The sequence below is a fragment of the Nycticebus coucang genome, chromosome 12 (assembly GCF_027406575.1).
Source record: "Nycticebus coucang isolate mNycCou1 chromosome 12, mNycCou1.pri, whole genome shotgun sequence".
Classification (NCBI taxonomy): domain Eukaryota; kingdom Metazoa; phylum Chordata; class Mammalia; order Primates; family Lorisidae; genus Nycticebus; species Nycticebus coucang.
The window spans coordinates 66,615,246-66,627,660 of NC_069791.1; the positions used below are offsets into that span (position 1 = coordinate 66,615,246).

The following is a 12,415-nucleotide window of genomic DNA, read 5'->3' on the forward strand; positions in this document are numbered from 1 at the left end:
TGACTAATTAGAGACAACCTAATTGTCCAACAGCAGGACAAATGAGTGTGTGACAGCAAAACCACGTCATTAAAGTGAAGGAAGGGCCAAGCAACCACTGTCACCATGGTGAGTGGAAGGCAGTCCCTAAGCCCAGTGATCACAGCTACGGACAATTTTGACACGCCTGGTACAAAGAAAAATATTAACGGCTACACTTTCCAGCTAGTGAGATGCGGGTGTGAATTTCTTTTCCCCTTTGTTCTACTTCTCTGAATTTTTCACATTTTCTGAGAAGAATATTATAGAACTAAGTTTACTTTTAATGGAACTGGCTGTGTTCACTACTAGGTATGTAAAATTAATCTAGCCTCTGCGTGTGAATGTGCATGTTATTTTGGTCCGAGTGTGATGCTGTGTGGTACAATTACACATATGACTGAATGTGACAGCGGGGACCGTGCATGTGTGTCTGCATGTGAGCATGTCTGAGTGACGCGTGAGCACGCGCAAGTGTAAGTGAATGTGTGTGCGAGTATACCCATATGTGTGCGTGTGAGTACAAAGGCATGAGGTATCTGTGAATGTCAGATTGCGTCTGTAAGTTAACTCATGGGGCGTGTGTGAGTGTGAATCCACGTGCTTGCTGGTCTGAATATGGGGAAGTTTGAGACGGGCAGGAATGGGACAGTATGTAGGGTATAAGTGTGTGTTGGGATGTGAGTGAAGGTGTGTGTGTGTGAAGGTTCATGTGTAAATGTGAGCATGGGAGTGTGAGGTGGACTGTATGAGTGTGTAAATGTCGTGTGTGCAGGTGTGCAAGCACATGTGTGAACATGTGTCTGTGATTGCCAATGCGGACCCACATGGTGCTTGTGAGAACTGTGAAAGTGTGAAGTTGGGTGGGACTGAGATATGTGTGATGTGAAGACACAGTATGAGTGAAGACATGACTATGAGTGTTGATGTCTGCACATGTCAGGCGTGTGTGTGTGTGTGAGTGAGCATGTGACTGTCCAAGTGTGCCCTGCTCCTGGACCTTTCTCACAAGACTCCCTCCCATACCTGGGTGCACTGAGCTTCAGCCAAACACAAAAGCCATGAGCCCTGCGAAAATCCACAGAGGACACTGCAAAGAAGGACATAGCAAGTAGGTCACTGTCCTATTGCCCAAGTGCCATCATGTCCAGCCTTCCAGGGCAGACGCAAGAAACACCTGTGTGAGAAGAAGCAAGATTCCTGGCCCCCGATCCAGACTGCTACCCTATCTCCCTCCTCCTGCCCCTCCTGGGGGCCATGCCTTCCTGCTGAGCCTGTACAGTTTACATCCTGTACTTTACATCCAGCCCAGCTGTCCAGGAACTCTGCCCCTCTCCACCCAGGGCCTGGAGATGGAGGAGGCAGAGACAGCACTCATGTTCCCGGATGCTCCAGCCACAGAAGAGGCATCCTGTCAACAGTGCCTCTGAGCAATACCCCTCCTTCCTTGTCCGCGGAATGGTGGGCCAGAAAGCAGCTTCTGTGTGAAGACATGTAGCATGTCTGGCCTTGGATAGGCAGCTGACCCCCAGACATCGCCCCTTACTTGCAAAACAGGGGTCACAGAATCCCATGGCTCTGAAATGCGCTTTTTCCACCATCCCAGAAAAGTCAAACACAGCAATAAATAAACACTGCATGGTGCTCCCGGGGACAATCACATAGCGCTCAGACTTGCTACCCTCCAGCCTTGACTCCTGAAGCTCCCAATGCAAACCCTCAAAACACACAGGCCTTGGGTTTTTCATCTTTGCTCCAAAGAAAGGCTTTACTTGTGGCCGCTCCGATGTCTTTGTTAAAGGGTCAGCATATGGACAAAGGCCAGGTAGCTTCACATTCTCAGTAAACTCCCAAGTGCATACCCTTGGCCCTATCAGGGCTCTTCACACACTTCATGGCCTCCCTGGCACAGTGCTCCCTATAGAACAGGGGCAGCCGCTCAGAAGACACACGGGAAACGTATGTTCTGTCAACCAGGGCCTTGCCCTCATTGGACCTCACAACAAAGCCACAGGAAGAGCTGAGGTCAGTGGCCCAGGACCTTCGCTCAGACTGAGCAACTGCTGTGGTGCAGACACACTTCCCTCACCATGGACAGCTTCTAAAAATGACCACAGCACACGTCCCACCCTGTGAAGTCTGCAATGAGAGCTCAACACGCCTTCTGGCGAGTGAGGGGGTCCATGCCCCACCCCATGAATGTGGCAGCAACCTCTGATTGCCTCAGTTAACAGGGTGTGTGGATATAACCCTATGTGATGTCCAGGGCTAGGGTACATCATCCTGGTTTTCTTGAGACACTTGCTCTTGGGATCTGGCTACCATGCTGTGTGAAGCCCAACTAGCCCAGGTGGAAAAAGCATATGGAGAAGTCACATGTAGGTGTTCTGGCCACAAGTCTAGCTGAGGTCCTCATTGATACCAGTATCAATCACCAGACATGAGTGAAGACAATTCCAGAAGATTTTAGCCCTCAACTATTGAATCACCACCAGCAGGGGCTCCAGACAAAGGCCAGCCATCATGCTGTTCTCTGTCTGAATACCTGCCCTGCAGAAGCTGTGAGCACCTCAAAGTGGCTGCTTCACACTGTGAACTTGTGGGGGTTACACAGATAGAGATGGCATATTTCCAGCTGTTTCTTTTTTTGTTGTTCTTGTTTTTTTGTTTGTTTGTTTTTGTTTTTTTTGGCTGGGGCCAGGATCAAACCCGCCACCTCCAGCTGTTTCTTAGCTTTGGGGTCCTCCCCTTACCTGTGGCTATGATGACAGTTACGTGTGTGCCTCTCAAGGAAAAGCCATCCAGCTTTCTCTCACTGGTACATGTTCCCACTCTCCCCTGCTCTGGCCTCTGGGTCAGCAGCACAGAGGGCCAGGCCCCCTCCCTCCCTCCACTGTTCAACATTCCAGCACCAGCCCCTTGGTGAGATGTCGTGTGAGCCCTGTGGGTCCAAATCAAGCTGCAGGTAACTGGCTCAGCCCAAATCAGACAGGACAAGAGGTTCTGGCCCCAGCATTGCCATTTCAGTGAAGGAAACTCAACTTGAGGACCCAGATGAAAAGAGACCTCACAGGGTCCTTAGCCTGCCCAAAGGTCCTATCCTGGTCACTGCCCTATACCTGCAGCCCTAACCCCAAACTGTCCTCCACCTCCTACCTCCCACTACACTCAGCGAAGTGTCTTCTGACAACCCAGGCCTGGTGAGGGGGTTTCTGCTTTGAACTGATGCTGCAAATTCACCCGTCTCAAGGAGGCCTACTGTGGGTTCACTTTCAGGAGGCAGCTGAAGGAGTCAAACTCACAGAGACAGAAAGCAAAAAGGGAGGTGCCAGGGCTAGGCAGGAGAGTGTCAGTGAGTGTTCAATGAGGAAAAAATTTCAGTTTGAGATGAGAAAGTTCTGGAGGTGAATGGTGGTGATGGGTGCACAATAAATGTGCTCAATGCCCCTAAACTGTGATTTTTTTTTTTGTTATGTACAATTTACCAATTTACTATAATAAATACGTATTTAGAAGCAATAATGCCAATGCTGTCCCCAGGGAACACCTAACCACTCTTTTTTTTTTTGTAGAGACAGAGTCTCACTGTACCGCCCTTGGGTAGAGTGCCGTGGCGTCACACGGCTCACAGCAACCTCTAACTCTTGGGCTTACGCGATTCTCTTGCCTCAGCCTCCCGAGCAGCTGGGACTACAGGCGCCCGCCACAACGCCCGGCTATTTTTTTTTTTTTGTTGCAGTTTGGCCGGGGCTGGGTTTGAACCCGCCACCCTCGGCATATGGGGCCGGCGCCCTACTCACTGAGCCACAGGCGCCGCCCTAACCACTCTTACTGAGATGCTGCCAGGCCACAAGGAGACTTTGGCCCCTGCACAGCCACACAGCAACCCCACCCCTCCCTGTCAGCCCCAGCCTGTAGCCTCTCCCACCCTCAGCCCCCTGACTGCTGAGGCTGACTCCACCATTCTCCCTGACACCCCCAGGCAATGTCTGCTCCCCTTTTTGGTCTATGTCTCCACCCAAGCACCTGTTCCAAACTCCCTAACTCCCAAGAATGGCACCTGCCCTCCACCATCTGAAGAGAAAGGGATAGAGCCACTGGCCTCAGGCCCAGGGAGGAGGTTGCAAGTGAAAAGTAGTGTCCCTGCTGGAAGGATCACACAGCTGCCAGGCTTCCTAAATCAAGTCCATTTTTATTTGAAATTTTCCACATGCCACAAATTTACACAAAATCTCCCACTTAGGATGTAGGTAGCTACAGGGAACACCAAGTCAGAAGCGGGCATCACAGTGAGATGCCACACACAGGCAGTTCAACTGGACAGGGACAGGGAAGCCAGTCATCAAAAGGCAGGTGACACATGTACAGTCACTTAGCACCTGGTCATGATACAGTGAGACCCCAGGCCTTGCCCTAAAAACATACCGAGCTCTGTCTGCCATTTCTGGGCAAAGTCACACATGGACAGGCAATGGTCAGCAGGGCAGCAGCGCCGGAGGCATATGCACCAACAGCTGTGGGTGATGGCCACACACACACATACACACTTGCATACACGTGCACATGCATACATACACACCCCTGCACGCACACTGTCACACACTAGCTCAGCTCTGTGGACATGTCACCTGGACGTGTCCAGGATGCAACTCATGTCCGGCTCAGTTTCTGTGCAGAGAGCAGCTGTGACAGGCCTCTGCCAAAGCTGAGCAGCAGCCCTGGGTCACCCTTACCACCACCCCCTTCAGTGTTTCTAGAAAGAACTGTAGAAAGCAATTTGGATGGTCAGGCTGTGTCAGAACCACCTCTGGTTTGTTTAAGCTTCTGTGGGCTACTTGTTCATGATGCCCAGCAGATCCTAGAAACTTCTAATTAGAGTCCTGCACCACCACATGCAAAGGAGACCAATGGCTATCACCAAGAGCCCCATCGTGTTGTGATAGAGGCCACTGAGAATACCAGGTGGCGCTGCCTCTGTCCACGTCCACAAAGGTGGTGGAGGCTCCCCTGCTGCAGGTTTCATAGCAACGCCACACATCACCATGCCTTATCCACTAAATTCTCTCATTTTTTCTTACAGCAGCTGTACAATTCTCAGATCCTAAAAGGAGCAAATGAGGGCAGGAGGAGGCAGGAGGCCACCTTGATGAGGGATGTGAGGGTGGGTGCCCTCACCAAGGCACAGCCCACAGCAGGTACTGGTGTGGGACCCTCATCGGCCAACAGGGGCCCAGGCTGTGGCTGTCTCTGTTGCTCTAGGCCCAGGCTTGCACTCAGCTTTGGTCTCCTAGGCCCGAGTGGCCTGTGGCTCTGGGTCCCACTCAAAGAGCCATTCAGGAGGGCATTGCCAGCCTGACAGAGGACAGGGGTGCAGCAGCACCCAAAAGAGCCCAGCTGGTCCTGGCTGCCATCCTGCGCCAGAGCAGCAAGCAACTTCCATGTGTGCTCACACAGGCCCATGGAAGGCCTCCCGGAGAAGCGAGACCCTCAGGCCTATGTCCTAGCAAAGCCTCTGGCAAGTCTTAGGCAGGGACAGATCTGCCCCTCTACTGTGTGAAAGAGTAGTGTTCTTCACCCCGTCTCCCTGGGCTGGACAACAAAATCATCTCCCCATGGAAATGAGAAAAGCTACTCCAGCAGGAAGGAAGTGCCTAAAGGCACAGAAGTGCATCTTTTCTCGGGTTTCCTCAATGCCTTCCCTAGGAACACCGTCAGAAGCCTGGTGGGGCCCAGTGTTGCTTGGCCCTGGGGAACAGGCCGTGGGCTACAGGACTGAGGGGCCTTTGAGGTTCCGGGAGGGAGGAAAGAACAGCTGGGTGTGGAGCAGACAGTAAGGCAGGAGGGAGAGGTCGGGGGTTTCTCTTTAGAAAAACAAAAGGATAAAAGCCCTGCCTCCTCCACTTTGCAAAGTCTCTCCCTCACACATATGCTCATGCACACAGGCACAGCACACAGAGACTCACACATGCACACACATGTACACACATGCCACACATGCACAGGTGTACACACGCACACACAGACACATGTGCACACACACAGGCATGGAGCCGCGTGCTGACCAGGCTCTTCCTGGCAGATAGCATATGGTCCACCGCTTAACAGCCTCGTTCTGCCAATTGGGGGCCATTAGGGTGGGTTCTTTTCCCAGCGTAAAATGCTGCAGAATATAAATTGCAATTAACACCGGTGCCAAAATAGCACTTAGCGAAAATAAGCACGTTATTAACATCTGGTGAATCCTGTCTCGGGTGTAGAAGCAGCGGAAATTCTTGCTCTAAGTCAAAGGATTGTTACAGGGACACTAAAAATACAAGGCTACTATCTGGGGTTGCTTTTCAAGGCCATCCGAAGCCCCAGCCCTGCTCCCTCCCCACCCACCCCATTTATGAGCATAAACCACACTGCTGGTTCAAACTGCTTGCTCATGAGAACGGGCCATCCAGGCATGCTCGTAAAAGCACCAGGATGAAATCCAAAGGGGCTGCTCTGGAGGAAAGGAGGCTAACACAAAAGCCATAGCCCCCAGAGCGACACGGCCTCCTGAGGGTCCAGAACATCCCAGACCACATGTCCTGCCTATTAGGTTGTGACCAGCCACACCCTTGTTTTGAGCACAAGAGTGGCCAGTCCCAGTGGTTCCACACCACCTGACCTGATCACCCTCACTGGTGGGCTCTGGGTGCCATTCGATGCTCTGAAGAAATGCTCAGAAACTGAGGTGGGAGGACCCTTGTCCACAGCTAGCTGGGACTGGGCCCCACCTCCCATGGCCCTGGGCAGCCTATATGCCAGGAGGACAAGAGACCCACGTTTGCGGCTCTCGGAGGCTCTGTGAGGAGGGCGAAGGCTCTTGGTCTGTTGTGGCCTCGCCCTGTGGCACTCTCTGGCTGCAGGCTGCAGCCTGCAGATGGGTCCCTTCACTGGCTGCAGCCTAGAGCAGGAAGAGGACGCCCCGTGCTCCAGAGAGGGCATGATGACTCTACTCACAAAGAAAGATGGGGTGAAGAGGGAGGAGACCTCACACTGCAGATCCCCTATGCAAAGGAGCAGAGCCACTGGAGCAGGGCAGAGACCCACAGGGAGCTGGAGGGGCATCCTCGGGAGGAGGGATCAGAGCATGTGAGGGGCAGCCCATGTCAAGGAGGCTCTGCAGCCTTGGCCCACAGGGGCAGGGACAGCTCATGCAGAAGCCAAAGCCCAGATGATGCCCAAAACTTGCTGGGACCCGGCACCAAGAAGGGCAGGGCCACAGCCCAGGTGCAGGAGACCACAGTGCCTCCCAAAAGCTATCAGCCACAGCTCCAGCAAAATCTCAGATTCAAGGAAAGCAGAGGTGGCCAGCTCTGCACATAGGACAAGGCCTTGGACACTGGAGGTTGTCCTTCATTTTCAGAATAGCTTTGTTGAGTTTTAGTGTTAAAGAAAATTATCTGAAACAGGGTAATTTGATCACTACTCCAGCTTTAAACATCTTTTCTGGGTTTTAATGTTTCAAGTTATTCTAACAAAGCCAAATATATTTCCCTAGAAAGGTAAACAGACCTTCACAGGGAGCTGGAATTTCTAAAGCTAAATGCCATGAACTGGGTGTGAGGGGTGACCTCAGCCTCCCATGAGAGACCCTGAGGAGGCCAATTACACAGGAAAGATATAAATGGGTTACAACGTGTCTTATGGGAAGGAATGCCCCAAATCTGAAGCTCTCACTGGTCATGCTCACAACCAACTTGAGCACTCAAAGGGCACTCGCACGGGCAGTGAGCAGTGTAGCCGTCAGCACAGCTGCACGGACAGCACATTCCCATTCACGCGCAAGGGTACGGCAGTCCATCCTTACACCTCCAAGGGATGCTTTCTAGGGCTGCAACCTCCACCCCTGCACTTTGGGGCTGTGGTGAGCCCCTAGCATTAAGTCTCTGTGCAAGAACACCCCAGCCAGGCCTCCACATCGACAGCCCACCTGATTCCCCTCCGGCCACCCAGAGTGTATTCCCAAAACCCAGACTTCACTAAGCAGCAGTCCTCATGAGAGAAAGCCAAGGAAACACCCAAAGCCCCGGAAGCCACCGGGAGAGAGTGCTGTCTTCCTCTTGTAGCAAACCAAGGAGTCCCTGGTGTCTGCAGGCTCCTGGTGGCTGCAGGCAGGGAGGGAGCAGCAGTGGCGTCTCACAGTGACTTAGTTGATGGGCAGGAGCTTGACATGGTGTTAGGCTCGTCCTTCTCACCACCACAGGTTAGGCGGTTCCTCAGCCACTCTGCTTTTAAATAAGGTGATCTCATCCAGGTGCACCATGGGGACATCCCGGATCACATCGGTCAGGCCCTCATGGAGCAGAGGAAAGATGACAACGTTCAATGCGGGCCTCTCAGCCTGGAAGCTGAACCAGAGACAAGCCATTAGCAGAGCACATCAGAAGCTGGTGGAGCAGAGCAGGCGCCACCTGCAGGGATAGCCCTGGAGGTGCTTGCAACTGCCCTCCCTACAAGGGCTCACTCACCTGCATCTCCCTGAGACCCCAGACCTGCATGAGAGACACCCTGGTGACAGCCAGAGCCAGAGGGGGGAAAGAGATGGAGAAGGAGGATGAGGAGAAGGAGGCAGGAGCAGGTCAGGCAGGAAGGAGGCACCCACCCCACACCAGGCACAAGAGTCAGAGAAGAAGGGAGGCCAGCCCTGCTCTTTGGAGACAGGAGAGCTGGCCTGGGCAGACCACTGCATTCCAGGGCAGCTATTGCAAGGGAGCTATAGAGCCGATGCCTCTGGCCACCAAAGACCCCACAGCCAAGATGGAAAAAAGGGACAGGTGTTTAAACCCACATGTCCAAGCACAGGCCACCTGCAGGGGATAGAATCTCTAAGTCAGGTAAGGCAGAAATACAGGCTCTGGAACTGTGTGTGATCCCTGGATGTGTGAAAGTGGCAAGCAGATGACCCTGCCCGCTCACCCTTCACAGCCCAGGGACCAGTTCCTCTAATACACTGTGCATGGGTAGTTCAAGCACAGTGTCCACGGAGCACTGCTATGTGCCAGGTGCTGCACTGGACTTGCCAGATGTGACCACATTTCACCCTCCCTACAATCCCACAGGGCCAGCCTCTACCCCTCAACTGGTCAAGGGCAGAGCAGGCCTCATCTCCAGTCAGAGCAAGCCAAGTCCACGTTCCTACTCACTGGGCCAAAGGGCAGTGTAAAGAAAACCACATGCTGACACTGGGAACTTGATGCAGAAGAAAGAACACAGCAGGCTTGGCGCCCATGGCTCAAGCGGCTAAGGCGCCAGCCACATACACCTGAGCTGGCGGGTTTGAATCCAGCCCGGGCCCCCCAAACAACAATGACGGCTGCAACCAAAAAACAGCAGGGCATTGTGGCGGGCACCTGTGGGAGGCAGAGGCAGGAGAATCGCTTGAGCCCAGGAGTTGGAAGTTGCTGTGAGCTATGATGTCATAGCACTCTACCCAGGGCAACAGCTTGAGGCTCTGTCTCGGAAAAAAAAAAAAAAAAAAAGAAGAAGAAAGAAAGAAAGAAAGAACACAGCAGTATCCGTGGAGGAGAAAGAAAACATACAGAAATGTGCATCTGTAGGGTCTCAGAGAGCACCAGGTGGTAAGGTGCCCATGATAGAGAACCTTGCCATTTGCCAAAACTAAGGCAAATCCCCTCTGGCCCCTGCACCAGCTTAAGGAGGAAGGCTATGGCCTGGCCTCTCTCTGTGGCTCCTGCCAGAGACGATGCTGGAGTTTTGAAATATGCAAGGTCAGTGCCAAAAAGGCATTGACAACACCTAATGTTTTGGCAATAGAGAAGCTGACAAACACCTCCAGGCTCTGTGTGGTATTCCGCTCACTGGCAACAGTGGCTGTGACTGTGAACCTCACAGCAGACACTTTGCCTGCACACCCATCATGGGATTTACTTGATTTGAAACAAAATCTCCCCACATGTACACAAAGGTTGTGGTGTCACTTTTATAAAGCTGCTGTCCAGACGGGCGGAAGTTTACTTCTCACCACAGCAAGGAGGAGGGCAGCAGGTGAGGCCTGCTCCTTCCACATGTTCCGGCAGGCATGGGCCGCAGACAGGAAGGAACAGCATTCCTTTGAAGTTAGCTAGGACCCAGGGGCAGCTAAAATGGTGTGTGCAGGGCAGTGCCTGTGGCTCAGTGGGTAGGGCGTCAGCCCCATATACTGAGGGTGGTGGGTTCAAAACTGGCCCTGGCCAAACTGCAACAAAAAATACCCAGGCATTGTGGCCAGCGCCTGTAGTCCCAGCTACTCGGGAGGCTGAGACAAGAGAATCACCTAAGCCCAGGAGTTGGACGTTGCTGTGAGCTATGACGCCACTGCACTCTATCGAGGGTGATAAAATGAGACTCTGTCTCTAAATAAATAAATAAATAAAATAAAAGGGTGTGTGCACTTAGGCTCAGGACAAATAAAACACTCAGCCTTCCCAGGTCCCTGGGGTAGTTTCAGATGGCCAATGCTCCCGCCAGCAGGGGCACCATGTCTATTTAGCCAAATCCTTGGTTGGACACAATTTAGGAACTTCATTTTTATGTTTGACAAACATCAATATAATAGTAAAACAGTAAAATTATTTCAGTATTTTAAATTGTTTCCTCAGAATAAACCCCAGAAATATGGTTTTGGGGTCAAAAGGTATGAACATTTTCATACTCCAAAAGATACCACTTTAGGGTCACAAGGAGAAGCCAGCTAAGCTGCCCACCCCAATGGGGCCAACAAAACACTCAGGAAGACCCAAAAGGAGGACAATTGGGGAAGGGCTTCCCTAATTTTACAAACTCATTCTTGTGTGCCTGAGGCCCTTTCAGATACCACAGAGAACTGGGCTGCTTGGGAGGGCTAGGCTCTGGGTTCAAAAGTCACCAACAAGACACGATGACAGGACAGTAAGGACCTGCCTAGTTGCCCACAAGGCCTCAGACCATCAAGGTACACATGTTCCTGTGACCATAGGCAACCTGTGAGGCTAGCCCTGTAGTATCAAGGACACAGAGGCTCCTGAAAGCTGGGTCCTGCCCAGGCCCCCACATTGGACCCAACTCTGGGTGAGCCCCACATGCACAAGGGTGGGACTCTGGGGACCTCCAGGCTCTGCTGTATGGCTCTGTAGGTGCCTCGAAGCCAAAGAGCGCTCTGGAGGGACGGGCTCCAAATAGTGAGGCTGGAAGCAGAATTGGCTCAATCTTCTGAGAAACACTTGCTGGGTTTGTCCGCCTAGCTAAAATGTAAACAGTGGTCAAAAATAAAACAGCCAATCTGGAGTCAATCAGGGAAGATCTACGCAAGGCCCCAGAGCTCAGACCAAGCTCCTAGAATGCATCGTGGGCATCCCCTGAGCCCCCCGGCTGGCCCTATAAAGACTTGAGCCCAGACCCTGCTCTGCCTGACAATCCCTCCCCTGCCAGTGCCAGGAAGGGCAGCAAAGGGAAGGGGCAAGACAGATCCAGGGAAACACTCTGAGTTGGCTACTGAGCTGCTGCAGCACCCCACATACCAGATACATAGGGAAAAATGACAGAGGCTTTGCAACCTCCACTGGCCATAAACCCACCAGCACCTTGACTGTCACAATCTGGGCGCTGCGAGAGGCCTCGTGACCAGAAAGGCCTAAACGAAAGGGAGGCCATGACAATTGTACCTCTGAAACAAACCAGAATGTAGGGTGAAAAAGACCAGGATGTAGGGTAGTCCAGGACCTAGGATGGGACCCACCCAAGGGGTCAAGGGCTGGTCAGGCAGAGACTCACTTCTCCCTACCCCACTGAACCCTCCTGGTCCCCCAGTGCACAGATGACAACAGAGATTTCTGTGACCTCCCAGATGCTTTATGTATATGCAAACAGCACTCTCCCTTTTGCTTTTTAACATATCTTGCTTTTCCACACTAAAAGATGCTCCATGTGATGACATAAGGACCTTCCTTGTTCTTGTATCAGCTGCACAGTATTCCAGGATTGAATGTGTCAAAATTATTTACCAGTCAATCTTTTGCTAAAACGAATAGTCCAGAAGTGTGGGTCACTGCCTGTTTCTAAAATCTCTATCAACAGAGCTATTCTGAGCACGGTTTGTGTTTTTCTAATGGGTGAGGCTGAGTTTTTCTTGTGGCATGGACATGAATCTGCAGTTCCTACTCTGCGCACTCATGTACTCTGCCTGTTCTGAATGGTGCCGTTGAATTTGTTCTCACTGACTTAGGGCGCTGATGAAATCAGACCTCTGCCTGTGAGATGAGCTGCTCCCAGTTTAACATTTTCTTTTTATAAATGACTTTTAAAATCATGCAAAAATATCCAACTACATTCACAAGAAGTATAAATAAAAACAATGGTAACTGTCCAACAGCAGGTAAACGGATAAGCA

At 52.0% G+C, this 12,415-nt stretch overlaps 1 protein-coding gene across 3 annotated transcripts in view; it reads right to left on the reverse strand.

Moving 5' to 3' along the window:
• Positions 1-6,261: 6,261 nt before the first annotated feature.
• Positions 6,262-12,415, reverse strand: part of FBXL18 (F-box and leucine rich repeat protein 18) — a 63,950-nt gene continuing 57,796 nt past the window's right edge. For all 3 annotated transcript variants that reach the window (XM_053556828.1, XM_053556829.1, XM_053556830.1), the window contains exon 5: positions 6,262-8,399. In XM_053556828.1, coding sequence (XP_053412803.1) covers positions 8,243-8,399 — 157 coding nt within the window. In that variant the 3' untranslated portion in view covers positions 6,262-8,242. The remainder of the gene's footprint in view (positions 8,400-12,415) is intronic.